Genomic DNA, 12526 nt, shown 5'->3' with positions numbered 1-12526 from the left:
AGCGGGGTCGTCTGGGGTGTGAAGGGCCACCAGGGCGAAGGGGCAGCCGCTGCTCTGCTTTAGAACCATAGAATGGTAGAGTCGGAAGGGACCCCCGAGAGTCATCTAGTCCAGCCCTCTGCAACAATGCAGGGGATCTTTTTGCTCAGCGTGGGGCTCAAACCTGCAATTAAGAGTCTCGTGTTTACCGACTGAGCTATGCCAGAAACCACACATTTCAAGCCCCTGATGGTTTTCTATAACGAGCTCTGGGGACTGTAGTTTGCTGAGGATGCTGAAAACTGTGTGGCTCTATGAAGGGAATATGGCAACACCCCCGGAGTGATGTGTACTGGGTGCGTGATGTGGATCCACCCTCCCTTAACACTCATTCTGGGGCATTGGCTGTTGGCTTCCTTCTCCGCATTGGCAAGTACCAGAATGGGGACAAAACCATATTTAGTTGGCTCTGCCTGTCTTTGGCTCCATCTGCTGCTGGGCTCCCTGTCTAACGCTCTAGAAGCCTCCATGGCAGCCAAGGATGGAGGCACCCAGGAGGAAAGACAGAGTATTGACAGGTGTAGCTTCTCATTAGAGAGGATCACTGTCCTTTCTTTTTTCTTCTTCACCTGGCTATGCTTCTAGCACAGTGTCTATTAAGAAATGTGCAGTCTGCTCCTCTGCATGTTTCCTTAGAAATATGTCCACTAAGATTTACTCCTGAGTCAGGAATACATAGGATCACAATTATTGAGGAGTCGGGGTGATTCCTTAATGCAAAGGTACGTTTTTGAACAACTTGAGCTCTTTAAGAAATAAATAAAAATGTAAAGGTATTGTTCGTAAACACTGAATGAGCTTCCTGGGCAAGTGGGGATTTGAATCCTGATCTCCCAGGTCCTAATATCCAACACACTAACCACTCCACCACACTAGTTCTCAAGACCAGGTTACCTGAAAATGGTCTTCTCCTCCTGCATATTCCTATCCTTCTAAATGCTTGTGCCCTGTACATCATGAACAGTCAAGTGTAGCGCTCTTGCACTCTCTCACACACACAAAGCACAGAACAGTGTGGGAACCACGTCTTCAAACGTGATAGCAAATTCCTGCCGTCAAGCACAAGGCTGTTCCAAACACACTTAAAATAAGAGTACAGTCTGAAAGATCAATGGGTCATGGTGGCAGGGAGTGAACACGACCTTTGCCCCTCTCTCCAGTAAGGGAAAGCCTGTTCCTCTAGATGCTTTTCTCTTTGGGGCAAATCCTAACCAAGGGGGAGAGGATTTGCAGGGTGGCTAGTGAGGTGATGAAACACAGAATAGTTCAAGACACCTTGGTCTCAGTACTGTACTTTTAATGACACTCCAAACCAGCAATATCACTGCCTAGCTCATCCAGGTTAGATGAAGGCAAAGATGTGCTGGCTTCAGGCCTTAAACCTTCCTTCCTTCCTTCCTTCCTTCCTTCCTTCCTTCCTTTCAACATTTTTTTAAGGTTTATGGAGAAAATTACAAAACATACTATCTTTTCCCTTTTTTTAACCAAAACAAGTCTTTTAAATAGATACAACAAAAACATAAAAGGAGGGAGAGAAATAGAGTAGGAAAAAAAGAAAGAATAAACAGTACAGAAAAGAGGTTAAAAGCAAAAGATAGAAAAATATGATTCAGAAAATAAAGAACGTACGATTCTTCATCTATCTGCTATATAAAAGCAATACTCACTTCATCTAATCCAATATAACACCCCACAAAGCCACTTTCTATAAACAAAACTTATTTTAAACCTCTCTTTCCACTCTCTTCAGTACTACAGCCTGCCTCAGGGCTCAGGATAGAGTTGTTGCAAAGTTAAAATGGTTAAACCCTAAATCTGTCCCCTGGGGTTAATTGGAAAGAAGGTAGAACACAAATAATAATGCAAGGCTAGTTATTTTCTTCATACTCAGTGTGGAATTAATAAAGAGCAAACACAATCATTTTATTTCACAAATCATTGATTATTTTTTTAAAAGTAAAATTCAAAATAAACATGCACAACCTATGTGGTCCTTGCTCGTGGCTACATGGTCTATTTTGTTTAATGTAGGCCCAAGCTCCGGGCATGGGATTGATGAAGAGCACAGAGGGATGCTTATAGCTGAGTGTGGAAGGTCAGGCCACTGCCCCTTAATAATTGGGCACACAGATCATCAAGCCGTTCACTTTGAGTCACTGTGAAGTAGTCTTTCCAGTCTCCTACGGTGCCTGCAGGCAAGGGAAACAGTTTAGAAAACCCCCCTCAATGCATGCTGTTTCCCTTCTGCTACTACACAACATACTTTAAAGGTATAATAACAGCCAAGGCTTCCCCCCAAGAATCCTGGGAACTGTAGTTTACCCCTTAAAGAGCTCCAACTCCCAGCACCCTTACCAAACTACAGTTCCCAGTGTTTTTGGGAAGTGGTGATGTGCTTTAAATGTATGATCTGTACATAGCTCTCCTCCCATATCACTTGTGGCTGGAAAATGTCCTTTTTACTCCTACCTTTTCGCATGAAGGGTGACAAAGCGTGGTTGTAAGTTGGCATTGTGCTGTAATTAGCCATGGGATTTGCTTTCATGCTCTTGAACTCTGTGTGCTGCATGATCCGGTTCAAAGCTGGCTCAGAAAGGTCTTGGTCCAGGAACTGAGCTATCTTCCGAATTGCTAAGGCTGGGTGCTAGGAAGGGAAAGATAAGGCTGATGATGGAGAGGATTCTGGCTGGAAAGCTGCCGTAAGGAAGCTCACTGTGTTTACCGTTTATTTGGGACACTAATTTTCAGAAGCTCACTGTATGCAGGTGGTTGCTTGGAATATTTATTGCAGATAAATTCCTTCCTGGTTGAAATTACTGAAAGGAATAAGTGCATATGTAAACTGCTCACCTTTTTCATGTCTTCATAAAAGAGATAGAGAATTGGGTGAGAATCCTTAGCCTTCCACCAACCACGAACGTGGTCAAACCAAGAGCCCCAGGCAACTGCAAAGAGAGGTAAAGAGGTAGAGAATCAATTCTGATTACTGTATTTTTCTGTGTATAAGGCTAGGTTTTTTCCCTAATAAATTATGTCAAAAATTAGGGGGCGTCTTATACACAGATAGTGCTGAGGTGATTTTCTTAAATCTGAGTCCCCAAAAATAGGGGATGTCTTATAGATGGAAAAATACGGTATTAAGCTCATTTTAATCAGAATTCAAAGGAGAACAAAACAACAACTCAACAACCCCTTTGCAGGTTCACATAGAGCAGTATCTTGTTGCCAAGGTGGTGCTAACAATTAGGACACACTTCTTGCAGCTACTACTGTATAAGGGCTCAGTGTCCCCTTGTTCTTTGCTGGAGCAATTTCAGATTTGTGTTCCCCAGACCACAGCCCCACTGTGTCTCTAGCTTGAACCCTGTCACACCTTTGCTTCGAATCGCAGCCAGCCTGAGCCCTACATTGCCTTGCATCCTGTCTGAACTTGATCCTGCCTTGCCACACATGATAGTGGGCCTTGCTCAGCTGAGACAGGCTAGATTGTTAGATAAACAGTGTCCTCGTGTGGTGTAAAGTAACACATGCATGAACTAGAAGTATTTATAGTTAATGCAAATGAAAAGTAAATCTATTTACTTTTCTCCAAGACTTGCTAATCTGCTCTGTTGTGCCTCTCTGGTCTGAGGAGAGAGGATGTTGTGACTCTAGTTGGACTCTACCCCACCTCACAAACCCTAGTGGAACTGCAGCGTCTCCAGCTGCTTTAGATTTCTGAAAAGCAGCCTGGCTTCCTTTAAATGGGAGGGGTCCTCTCACTAAAGACAGTGCTAGCTACTCAGTTAGAGGCACAGCTTCTGTTTAAAGCTCAGTCTTGGGTTGACTGGTGCCGCATGGAGCTGACCATCACATCCACAGAGCATCTGTTTGCCTTGCTCTGCCTGCTCAAACCAGGTGGCCTTGTGTAAGAACCCTCATACTGCCGAGACTGTTGCTTGGACCAGGAGATCAATAGCCAATAGGCTCCACTCTCCTCCCATATGTACAGAGCTTGAGCATTTGGGGTGGGCCCCACTACTCTCTCTGGGGCCAGTGCCATCTCCTCTATCCCATATTTTGCCTCTACTCACGTTTCCCCGCAATGAACTTCTCCAGATATTCGTCCCATGTTCCCGGGTCTGGCATCCTCCCGTTCATACGTTGGAAGTGGAAGTAGGAGACTGCGTTATCCTTGGCATTCCTGGCCACATAAATGATCTTCAGAAATAGATCACGAAGAAGAGTGAGCCCAGGAGTTTCAGCTCCATGCATGCTGGTTTTGCTCATATTCTCTTGTGTGTGTGTGTGTGTGTGTGTGTGTGTGTGTCAGTACTGTCCCTCAGCCTCAAAGGACTCCCAAAACGATTCATAACAATAAGAACCTTAATACAGTACAATAAATGTTACCCACAAAATTAGGAAAAAAAGCCTGACTAGGAATGCAATAGAGAACAAACAGTGTTGATCCTCGGCTCAGATTATCCCCTAAGCAACCTCCCTCCAATTGTCCCCCTGTAATGACCTTGCAATTCTGTTCCCAGAAGGAGGGCGGCAGGAGCTGGACCGGGAGGTGAGACTTAAGAGTACGTGGAGATGGCATTAGCTCTGCCTCTTCCAAGCCTGAGATACCAAAGAAAAACATTCAGCGCCGAGATAAACCCTTTTGTCCCCCACCCTCAACCATCGCCTCCCAGAAGCAGTTCCCTTTCTTACTCACGTGAGAACAAGGGACTGTGCATCTCTATGAAGGGCATCCGTTTGTAGATGGGGACTTGAGCACATTTCTGAGGGTCCCCTCCATGCTGGATCAGGTCTACAATTTCCTGCGTCCAAGTGGTCCCTGGCAGGAGGTGTTGAGAGAAGACCTGAGAAGACCCCATCATTCAGCCAATAGCCCTCGACTTCCCAGCACCATTCCAGCCCCCGGCCTCTGTGCTAATGCCCCACATCTCTCTTTTATTCCCAATTACCTGCTTTGGGGTATGTGCAAATGAGAAGGTCGTCTGCCTGGGCTTTAAAGGTTGATATGCGACTCCATCTTTCTGCAGCACCACTGAGCAAAGGGATTCCGTCGACCTCCACCAGCTCAGAGCGCTGGGATAACTTAGGGTCTAAACCTTCCATGTCCGATTCAAGATTTGTCATCTGGCAATGCAGGAAAAGAGAGTATAGGACCCGCTTTTAAGTAGCCAGCCGGCTTCCTTTCTACGTCTGCTGTCAGCAGCCGCTGGTCAGTTTTCCTTTTTCTTCCCTGACTTTCAGTTTCTTTTTTCTTTCCCCCCTTCTCTCTCAATCTCACTTCCTGAAATTGTTTTGGGCTCCACCAGATGACCTCAAAGTCCTCCTAATTTTTCTGGTGCAAAGCTTATGCAGATGTTAGATTATAATTGTCTTCATTGAGCATTTGGTCTGATTTGTCTGCTGGGCGAGCATTTGTGCAGATTTGCTTGCGGGGTACTTATATACAAATTGCTGTTAATCATTTGTTCATCCCACTTTTCCAACTCCATTCTTTTAAAAATTGATTAGTTATGCAACAGAGTACTTTAATCCACTTTAATTGCCCACGCTTAAGTTTCCCAGCCTGCACACGAATTCCTCCAGCGAAATGCTGGCATTCTAGAGGCACCTTTGTTGACCTGGGAACGGGATTGGGTGTTTTCTATGCAGGTGCGGATGGAGAGAGGGGTGTGTGAGGTTGTGGCTGAGTTTCCTCACATGCCTTGGTCTGAGGTTTTTACTGGCACCTTCATTTTTTTTTTTTTTAAACAGAATTTATTGACATTTTCACAAAATAACACAAACCCAACCCCACACCTACAAATACCAAAACAAATACAAATACACATAATGTCAGGATTCTTCTTCTTATCTTACAACAAAAAAAAAATTTCTAGTTCTGAATCTTGACGTTTGACTTCCCCCGCCTATACACCTTCGGTTTTGGAACAGTAAACTATTTCCTTAACAACTTTTCTCTATAAAAAATTTAACTTTACTTAAAAAGAAAAAACACAATTGTCTTAATCTTTGCATTATAACCTAAATCTTAACCAAGTATTCTTATAGCTAAACTTATTTCTTCTATCGTTTATCATGCTGCTTTTAACTTAAAGTTCAATATCTCCTTACTTATTTAAAATAAACTTATAATTAACAGACTTCACACTCCGATTTCGGATACCGTGGCAGGCCATTCAGATTATACATTTAATGCTTCAACCCACTCCCCCTCTGTCCATTGTTTTTTTCTGCCTTTCACCAGAACCGGTTCTCCAATTATCTTCTTCTGGATGTCCACAGATCCAGGCTGCCTTCACAACAAACCTTGCACCGAGCTTCAGTATATTCATCCCCTCCATTCTGGGTTTCTCCGTTTCTTTGTGCCATACTACTTCTTCTTGTAAAAATCTTAATTCTATGTCCCTTGCCCCCGAGCTGCCACCTCGGGGTCTGGATATTGAAAATCTTCCCGTTCCAGGGCTGCCACCCCCAGAAACCGGCCCCCCTTCCATTCGGAGTTGCCCAGCCATCTCAGACCATCCTTCCAACACCTCTCCCAGCTCTTTGCAAAAGTCTGTTTCCATTGAGTAAAACTTTTGAAAAGCCTCTTCTGTGGAAAATAAGTTCTTTCCATTTATAATTCCACTCAAGGCTTTTAGTTTTCGATCAAGCAGTTCCAGTTGAAAGACAGTAAGCTTTTCCTCATCCTCCCAATCATTCAATGCCAGCACGAGCGCAAAATCCAGCATCTTGGGGGGGAGGATGGGTATCAAGTTTCAGTTCCTGTCTCTTCCTTCCTTTGTTTCAATTTTTTCCCACGAAAGTCCAAGTCGCCGCCATTTCTCCAATGCCGGAGTATAAAGACCAAAACTTCAAATGGAGATATTTTTTCCTCAGTTAACCCCCAAAAGGAGATCTCAACAGACTCAGTTTTCAAATTCCAAATGCTTTCAATTGATTGTTGTAGCAGCAGTCACTTAAAGAGTTAATTTCTTTCACCACCCGAAGGGAGGGAGGCGGGCTGCCTTTCTTCTTTCCCCCAGATCGTTCCAGGAAAACAAAGAGTCAATCAATTACTTACAGCCTCTGGGTTCTTAACAGCTCCTTAATGACAGGTAGAACTTAGACGCTCATCACAGGCTTTGTCGCCGCATTTACATCCCGGTTGGGGCATTTCCCCTGTAGCCCGGCTCCGTCGTCCCTTCACCCCCACTCCCCCTTTACAGGGGGAGCGGGGGAAGGGTTCGGAGCCACAACGGGCACAGCCGGGGAGCCCAGAGTGCGGGACGCTCTTCCCGCACCCCAACCGGAGCCCCGCTTTGCGGTAGCAGGGCTCCTAACCCCCGGGATGGACTGGGTGCTTCGCAGCCGAAGCAACCCACGACCACCCGCAATGGTGTCCGCCGCCGGAAGTCTTTACTGGCACCTTCAAGCAAAGTCACTGTACGGCTTTTAAACCTTTGTGGGGATACCTGCACCTTGATTTCCACTCCACTTCCTTTACACACCTATATTGGGGGGGGGGGGGCGGCGGCGGCAGAAATTACATCAGGATCTACTAGAGGATCTCTGTTTGATTCATAGTAGACGGTCACAGGTTTCTGGCTCCCAAATGGCCATCAAAATAACTTTTCTCACCCATATAAATTAGCCTGCAGAAATCTAAGGAAGTTAACCAGAAATGGACTTTTGTGTGAAAGCTGGGGAATAGACAAAGCAGACTTTTGAATTCTATCAGTTTCTCATTTCCACAAGTTTACATTCAGTTCTCCATATTTCTGCAACAATTTGCAAAGAAATAAAAAAAGTCTCATGAAAAATCATCAGAATTAAATATGAATTTCTCCTAATATGCAGTTTTGACTAAAATACACATTTTTGGATGCATTTCCCCTTCACACAATACATTTTTGTACACTCTTCTCACTAATATATGCATTTTACAAACACTTTATCCTAATGCAGGAGTTTTCAGCCTGTGAGCTTCATTCAAGCGGTCGGTGATGTGTCTGTAAAAATATAAATAAAAATCATACCACATCAAGCACAGTACAGCAAAATTTATTCAACAGGCAGAAAAATCAGTAAGTGGTCTGTCAAGACCCTTGGCAATTTTCAAGTGGTCTGTGAGGGGAAAGTTTTCAGAACTGCTACCCTGTTACATATATTGTTTGGCTGGAGAACTACTACACAAAATTCAGAGAAGTGCAAATGTGGAAGGTTTGCAGCGCTTTGATCTGCATATTGTTTCACAAAGTACAGATTGGAAGGCTCAGCTTTCAATGCAAACTGAATCAAACTTCCCCCTTCCCCCCCCCTCGCATCTTTAGTGAAAGTTCAGTTCAGTTCTTCTGTTCCTGAAAGCAAACTTCTAGGCTCCAGATGTGCTCAGCAACACTCCCGTTTGTTTATTGTCTAGGGACACTTCTATTCCAGATGACCTGTTTCTAGAACATTCATCCTGCTCTGTGGGGTTTTCAAACAACATCAGCTGTTCATTGAGGAGACATTTGTTTTTGGGGCCATGATACAATACTGCATATGTTATCCCACACTTTCTAGTGAATTTTAATTGCTGCAAGACGTCCAAGTTTTTTTTGAAGTGTTTTGTTGCGCACGAGTGCCAAATCCACTTCAGTTGTACAGCCCAAAGTGTATCAAAACAGAAGATGACGAATCTGTGACCCTCCAGATATTTTGGGACTCCATCCCCATCAAGCCCCGTCAAGCCCCAGTCAGGGATGACGATGGCAACAGGAGTCTAGAGAGGGTTGCCATACCAGTATGTCTGGTTTCCCCTGGACATGTCCTCTTTTTCAAGGTTAAGATTTCTGTCCGGGTGGATTTTTTTAATTAGGCAAAATGCCCAGGTTTTTGTTTGTTTGTTTGTTTGTTTGTCATCATTAGTAGGTGGCAATGCTACTAAACAGAAAGAAAACAGGAAAGTCCCCCCCCCTCCGCTTTCCCTCCGCGTCAACAGACTATGGCCACTCTTGCAATTTTCCTATCCTTCTGGTGACTTGCAGAGTTGCCAGCACCTCTGGATCTTCCACATCTGGCTCAAAATATTCTGCTTTGTTAATTCCCTTTCAGCCGCTCAGGGAGCCTTGTGAGGCAAGACGTGATGCTACACAGGGAGGAGCAAACTTGAACCTCTCCCTTTAGTGTGGTGGGCCCAGGGTGAGAGTAGAGTGAAGCACGCTTCTGGCTGTTGGGAGCTGAGAGAGGGCCGCAGAGAACTTGCCCACCCATCTCCCCCCTTCAGAGGGTCCAGCCGGGGTGAGGGCGAGAGGCCCTTCCTCCCACCCTGCACCCCCAATCACTGCTGCTCACGTTCTGCTGTGTGCTTGGTGCTGTACAAGAGGCCAAAGCGATAAACCTGGAGTTGGGGCTCCCTCTATCTTAAGGTGCTTTATACCGACTCAGGTATAATACACCTGAGCCTTTCTTGCCCCTCACCCTGCTTGCTATCTATCCCAGAGGCTCAAACAGAGAAAGGACCTTTCTCATCACCTGCTACCTGAAGCCTTTAGTTGGAATTTGAACTCTGGGCCTCTGCAGCACATGTGCTTGGACACTAGGCTTTAGCCCAGGGGAGGGGGCTCTGTGTCCTCTTTTTTGCTCTTCAGAATATGGCAACCCTTGAGTAGCAACACCTGGAGGGCCATAGGTCCCACAAACTTGATCTAAACGGATCCAAAAAGCCTGATGTCTGCCGACTGCTGCTCTGTACCATGTACCGTTGCAAACAATCACGACACAGTTTGATCTTTGCCTCATTATGTAGGAATGATGCCACTGTCCCCCTCTTCAGTGGCCCGTGATGGTTCAGATCTCATGTCCCTAAGTTTTTTTTCCACTGGAATTTTGTCCAGCCCTTTCACAAGAAAAATGAAAGAATGAAAGGAAATCAGTAACGAGTGACTCAATTTGTTCCTTACCCATTTGAGGAACTAGAAACAGATACGGTAGGCCTTTATGGTCTACTGAGCAAAGGGGGTGGAAACTGGGATTAAATTTTAAATCCACCATGGATTTACTGTGTGAACTTTGTCAAGTCCATTGTAATGTATTGGCTGTTTATATGGAAGCTGCTAGAAATAATTTGGAGACATGGCGGTATATCTACCATTGAAAATGAACCTCTGAGATAACAACAGGGTGAAAGATTTTACATAATTGAGGAGGTTAAGGAAAACTCTGTGGGGGGGGGGGGCTTGATAATATACCGGTAGTTCCTTAAATTGATAAACAAGTAATATGATCAGAATAAAAATATTTGGGGTGAGGAGTTAGCAATTGAAGGATAACTCCCCTCTGTAATGGTTGTTGACTGTTTACTCATTTCTCACCATTTTATATTTGCTGTAGGAGGAACAATTAGAGAGGGACTGAACTTGTTAGATCTTGCTGAATTTATTTGACCTTGGTGAACTTTGGCGGGCCTGGCTGGGCAGCTTTGAATCTTATTGGACCTTGCTGGACTTTGCTGCATTTTGTTGAGACTTGTTGGCTTTCAGCTGAATCAAGTAACCAGTGCTAGCTGGCTGGCTGGCTGGCTGGCTGGCTAGCGCCCATTGGGGCTGGTTGGGTGGAAGGCAGGGAGACCAGCAATAGGTGGAGCAAGAGCAGGTGCCTGGCAGAGAGACAACAAATTATAGAGTTTTGTCCCCATCCTTCTCCCTGCTCAGTTGCACAAGGCGATATTGAGACTAAGGAGGAAAAAGGCGACACAGGCAGCGCCCGCCACCCCCACCCCACCCCTGAGCTGGTTGCAAGTAGGAAGACAAGCAGATGGTGGCCGATGAGACCAGGCTGAGTTTGGAGGGGCAGCGCCCCATTTGCCCCTCATGGGCCAGGCTCCTCTGCAAGTAACAGAATTTAAGAAACTTTATATCTTATCTTGTGGGGATTTGAATGATATTAGAAATAAATAGATGGGTGTTTCTTCTTTTCTTACTTACTATGGGAAGTATACTTCAATGCCATGATCATACAAGAGCTAGTTTTGAACATGAATGGGAACAGGATCTCGGCAAATCAATCACTACCCAAAAAGTGGGATTCGTTATATAACTGTGTGTTAAGAAATGTGATGCTAGTAACTCTTGAAGAACAGTTTAATTTTTGATAGATGACCAACTTTTAAAGAACTGTATTGGATGCCAATTTGCTACCGAGCCAAATTTAAGGTGCATTTGTTTACTTATACAGCTTATACAGCTGTAAACAACTCAGGGCCCAGATATCTGAAGAAACCCCTGCCTTTATGTTAATATTCTATTGCGCTGCAGTTTGCAATTGCTTTTATTAAAGATTGTGCATCTGTATATATTTGCACTGGCCTGGTATCATTTTGTAGGAAGGGCAATATAAATATAAAATTTCCACTTTCACATCTAGTTTGACCTTTAGAAGATTATAAGCTTAGTTACAGACTGATTTACCACTCCCCCCCCCATATACTTTGATTACCTGGGGCCAAAGAAGAGTCTGATGCCAATTTGCACATCATACTGTGGTGCAACATTGACAAGCTTAGAGCTGGAATTTTCTGTAATAATTTCCCGAAGAAGTGTGCATGCACACGAAAGCTCATACCAAGAACAAACTCAGTTGGTCTCTAAGGTGCTACTGGAAAGAATTTTCTATTTTGTTTCGACTATGGCAGACCAACACAGCTACCCACTTGTAACTTTTCATTACATTAGGGTTGGCAACTGATGAGAGAAAGCACCCCAGCCTAAATTGCTCCCCTGCCTTTATGAGCAACTTGAGCTTCAGAAATTAACAAGTTGAACATGAACAGAATAACGTATGGAGAGCAAGTTGCTGTCAAAGGCATTGGGAGAAAGTCTTGCGAACCCTACTGAGGGCACAATGCTATACACAAAAACCACAGGTCCAATGGCTTTCGGATTTCGTAGAAGCTTCCCTTTACTAAAGCCAGAACTTGAGATTCGCCACTGTCATTCATTTATTACATTCATCTCTTGCCCTTCCTTCTAAAAGAGCCCAGGATGCTATGGTTCCTGTTGGCACAAGCTCATTGGTTTGATGAGCGCATTAGGTGGATGTTGTTCCCAGCCCAGTCCCTGATCGGTTGCCACTGGTGCCGTTTCCAGGGATGCTGTGGGCCTGTCTGTCGTTTCTGTCCCATTTTATCTGGTTGTCTTTATCTTTTCCCCCAGCCATTCCAAAGCAGAGCAACCAGTGACTAGGACAGCATACTGCCACAGCAAAACGTGTGAATCTCAGACAGATCTGCCTGACTCCTAGTTCAACCTCCTATCACCCAAACAACCCAGGTTCCTTGCTGTCCACTTCCACCGACTTATCTCCTTTTGTCGCAAATGCACACTGTGTCCACAATCACAGTTAACGGTGCCTACATTTATTACAACCAAAGCTGAATGCCAAAAGAACGTGTTGTGTGCCTTGATGGAAACAGTTCCAAGAGGGGCAGTTTTCTTTCTTTCTTTTCCTATTTATTTATTTGTTT

At 44.6% G+C, this 12526-nt stretch overlaps 1 protein-coding gene across 1 annotated transcript; it reads right to left on the bottom strand.

The window, feature by feature from the left end:
• Positions 1-1993: 1993 nt before the first annotated feature.
• LOC117058177 (sulfotransferase 1C1-like) lies at positions 1994-5236 on the bottom strand. The gene is made up of 7 exons (XM_033169161.1): positions 4992-5236; positions 4739-4861; positions 4544-4641; positions 4113-4239; positions 2890-2984; positions 2509-2683; positions 1994-2228 (listed from the first exon to the last, which is right to left on the bottom strand). Exons 1-7 carry the CDS (start codon positions 5164-5166, stop codon positions 2116-2118), a joined length of 906 nt encoding a protein of 301 aa, XP_033025052.1. The 5' UTR covers positions 5167-5236; the 3' UTR covers positions 1994-2115.
• Between the last annotated feature and the right edge of the window lie 7290 nt (positions 5237-12526).

Source organism: Lacerta agilis, chromosome 14 (genome assembly GCF_009819535.1).
Source record: "Lacerta agilis isolate rLacAgi1 chromosome 14, rLacAgi1.pri, whole genome shotgun sequence".
Taxonomy (NCBI): domain Eukaryota; kingdom Metazoa; phylum Chordata; class Lepidosauria; order Squamata; family Lacertidae; genus Lacerta; species Lacerta agilis.
This window is presented reverse-complemented; position numbering and strand designations above follow the sequence as displayed.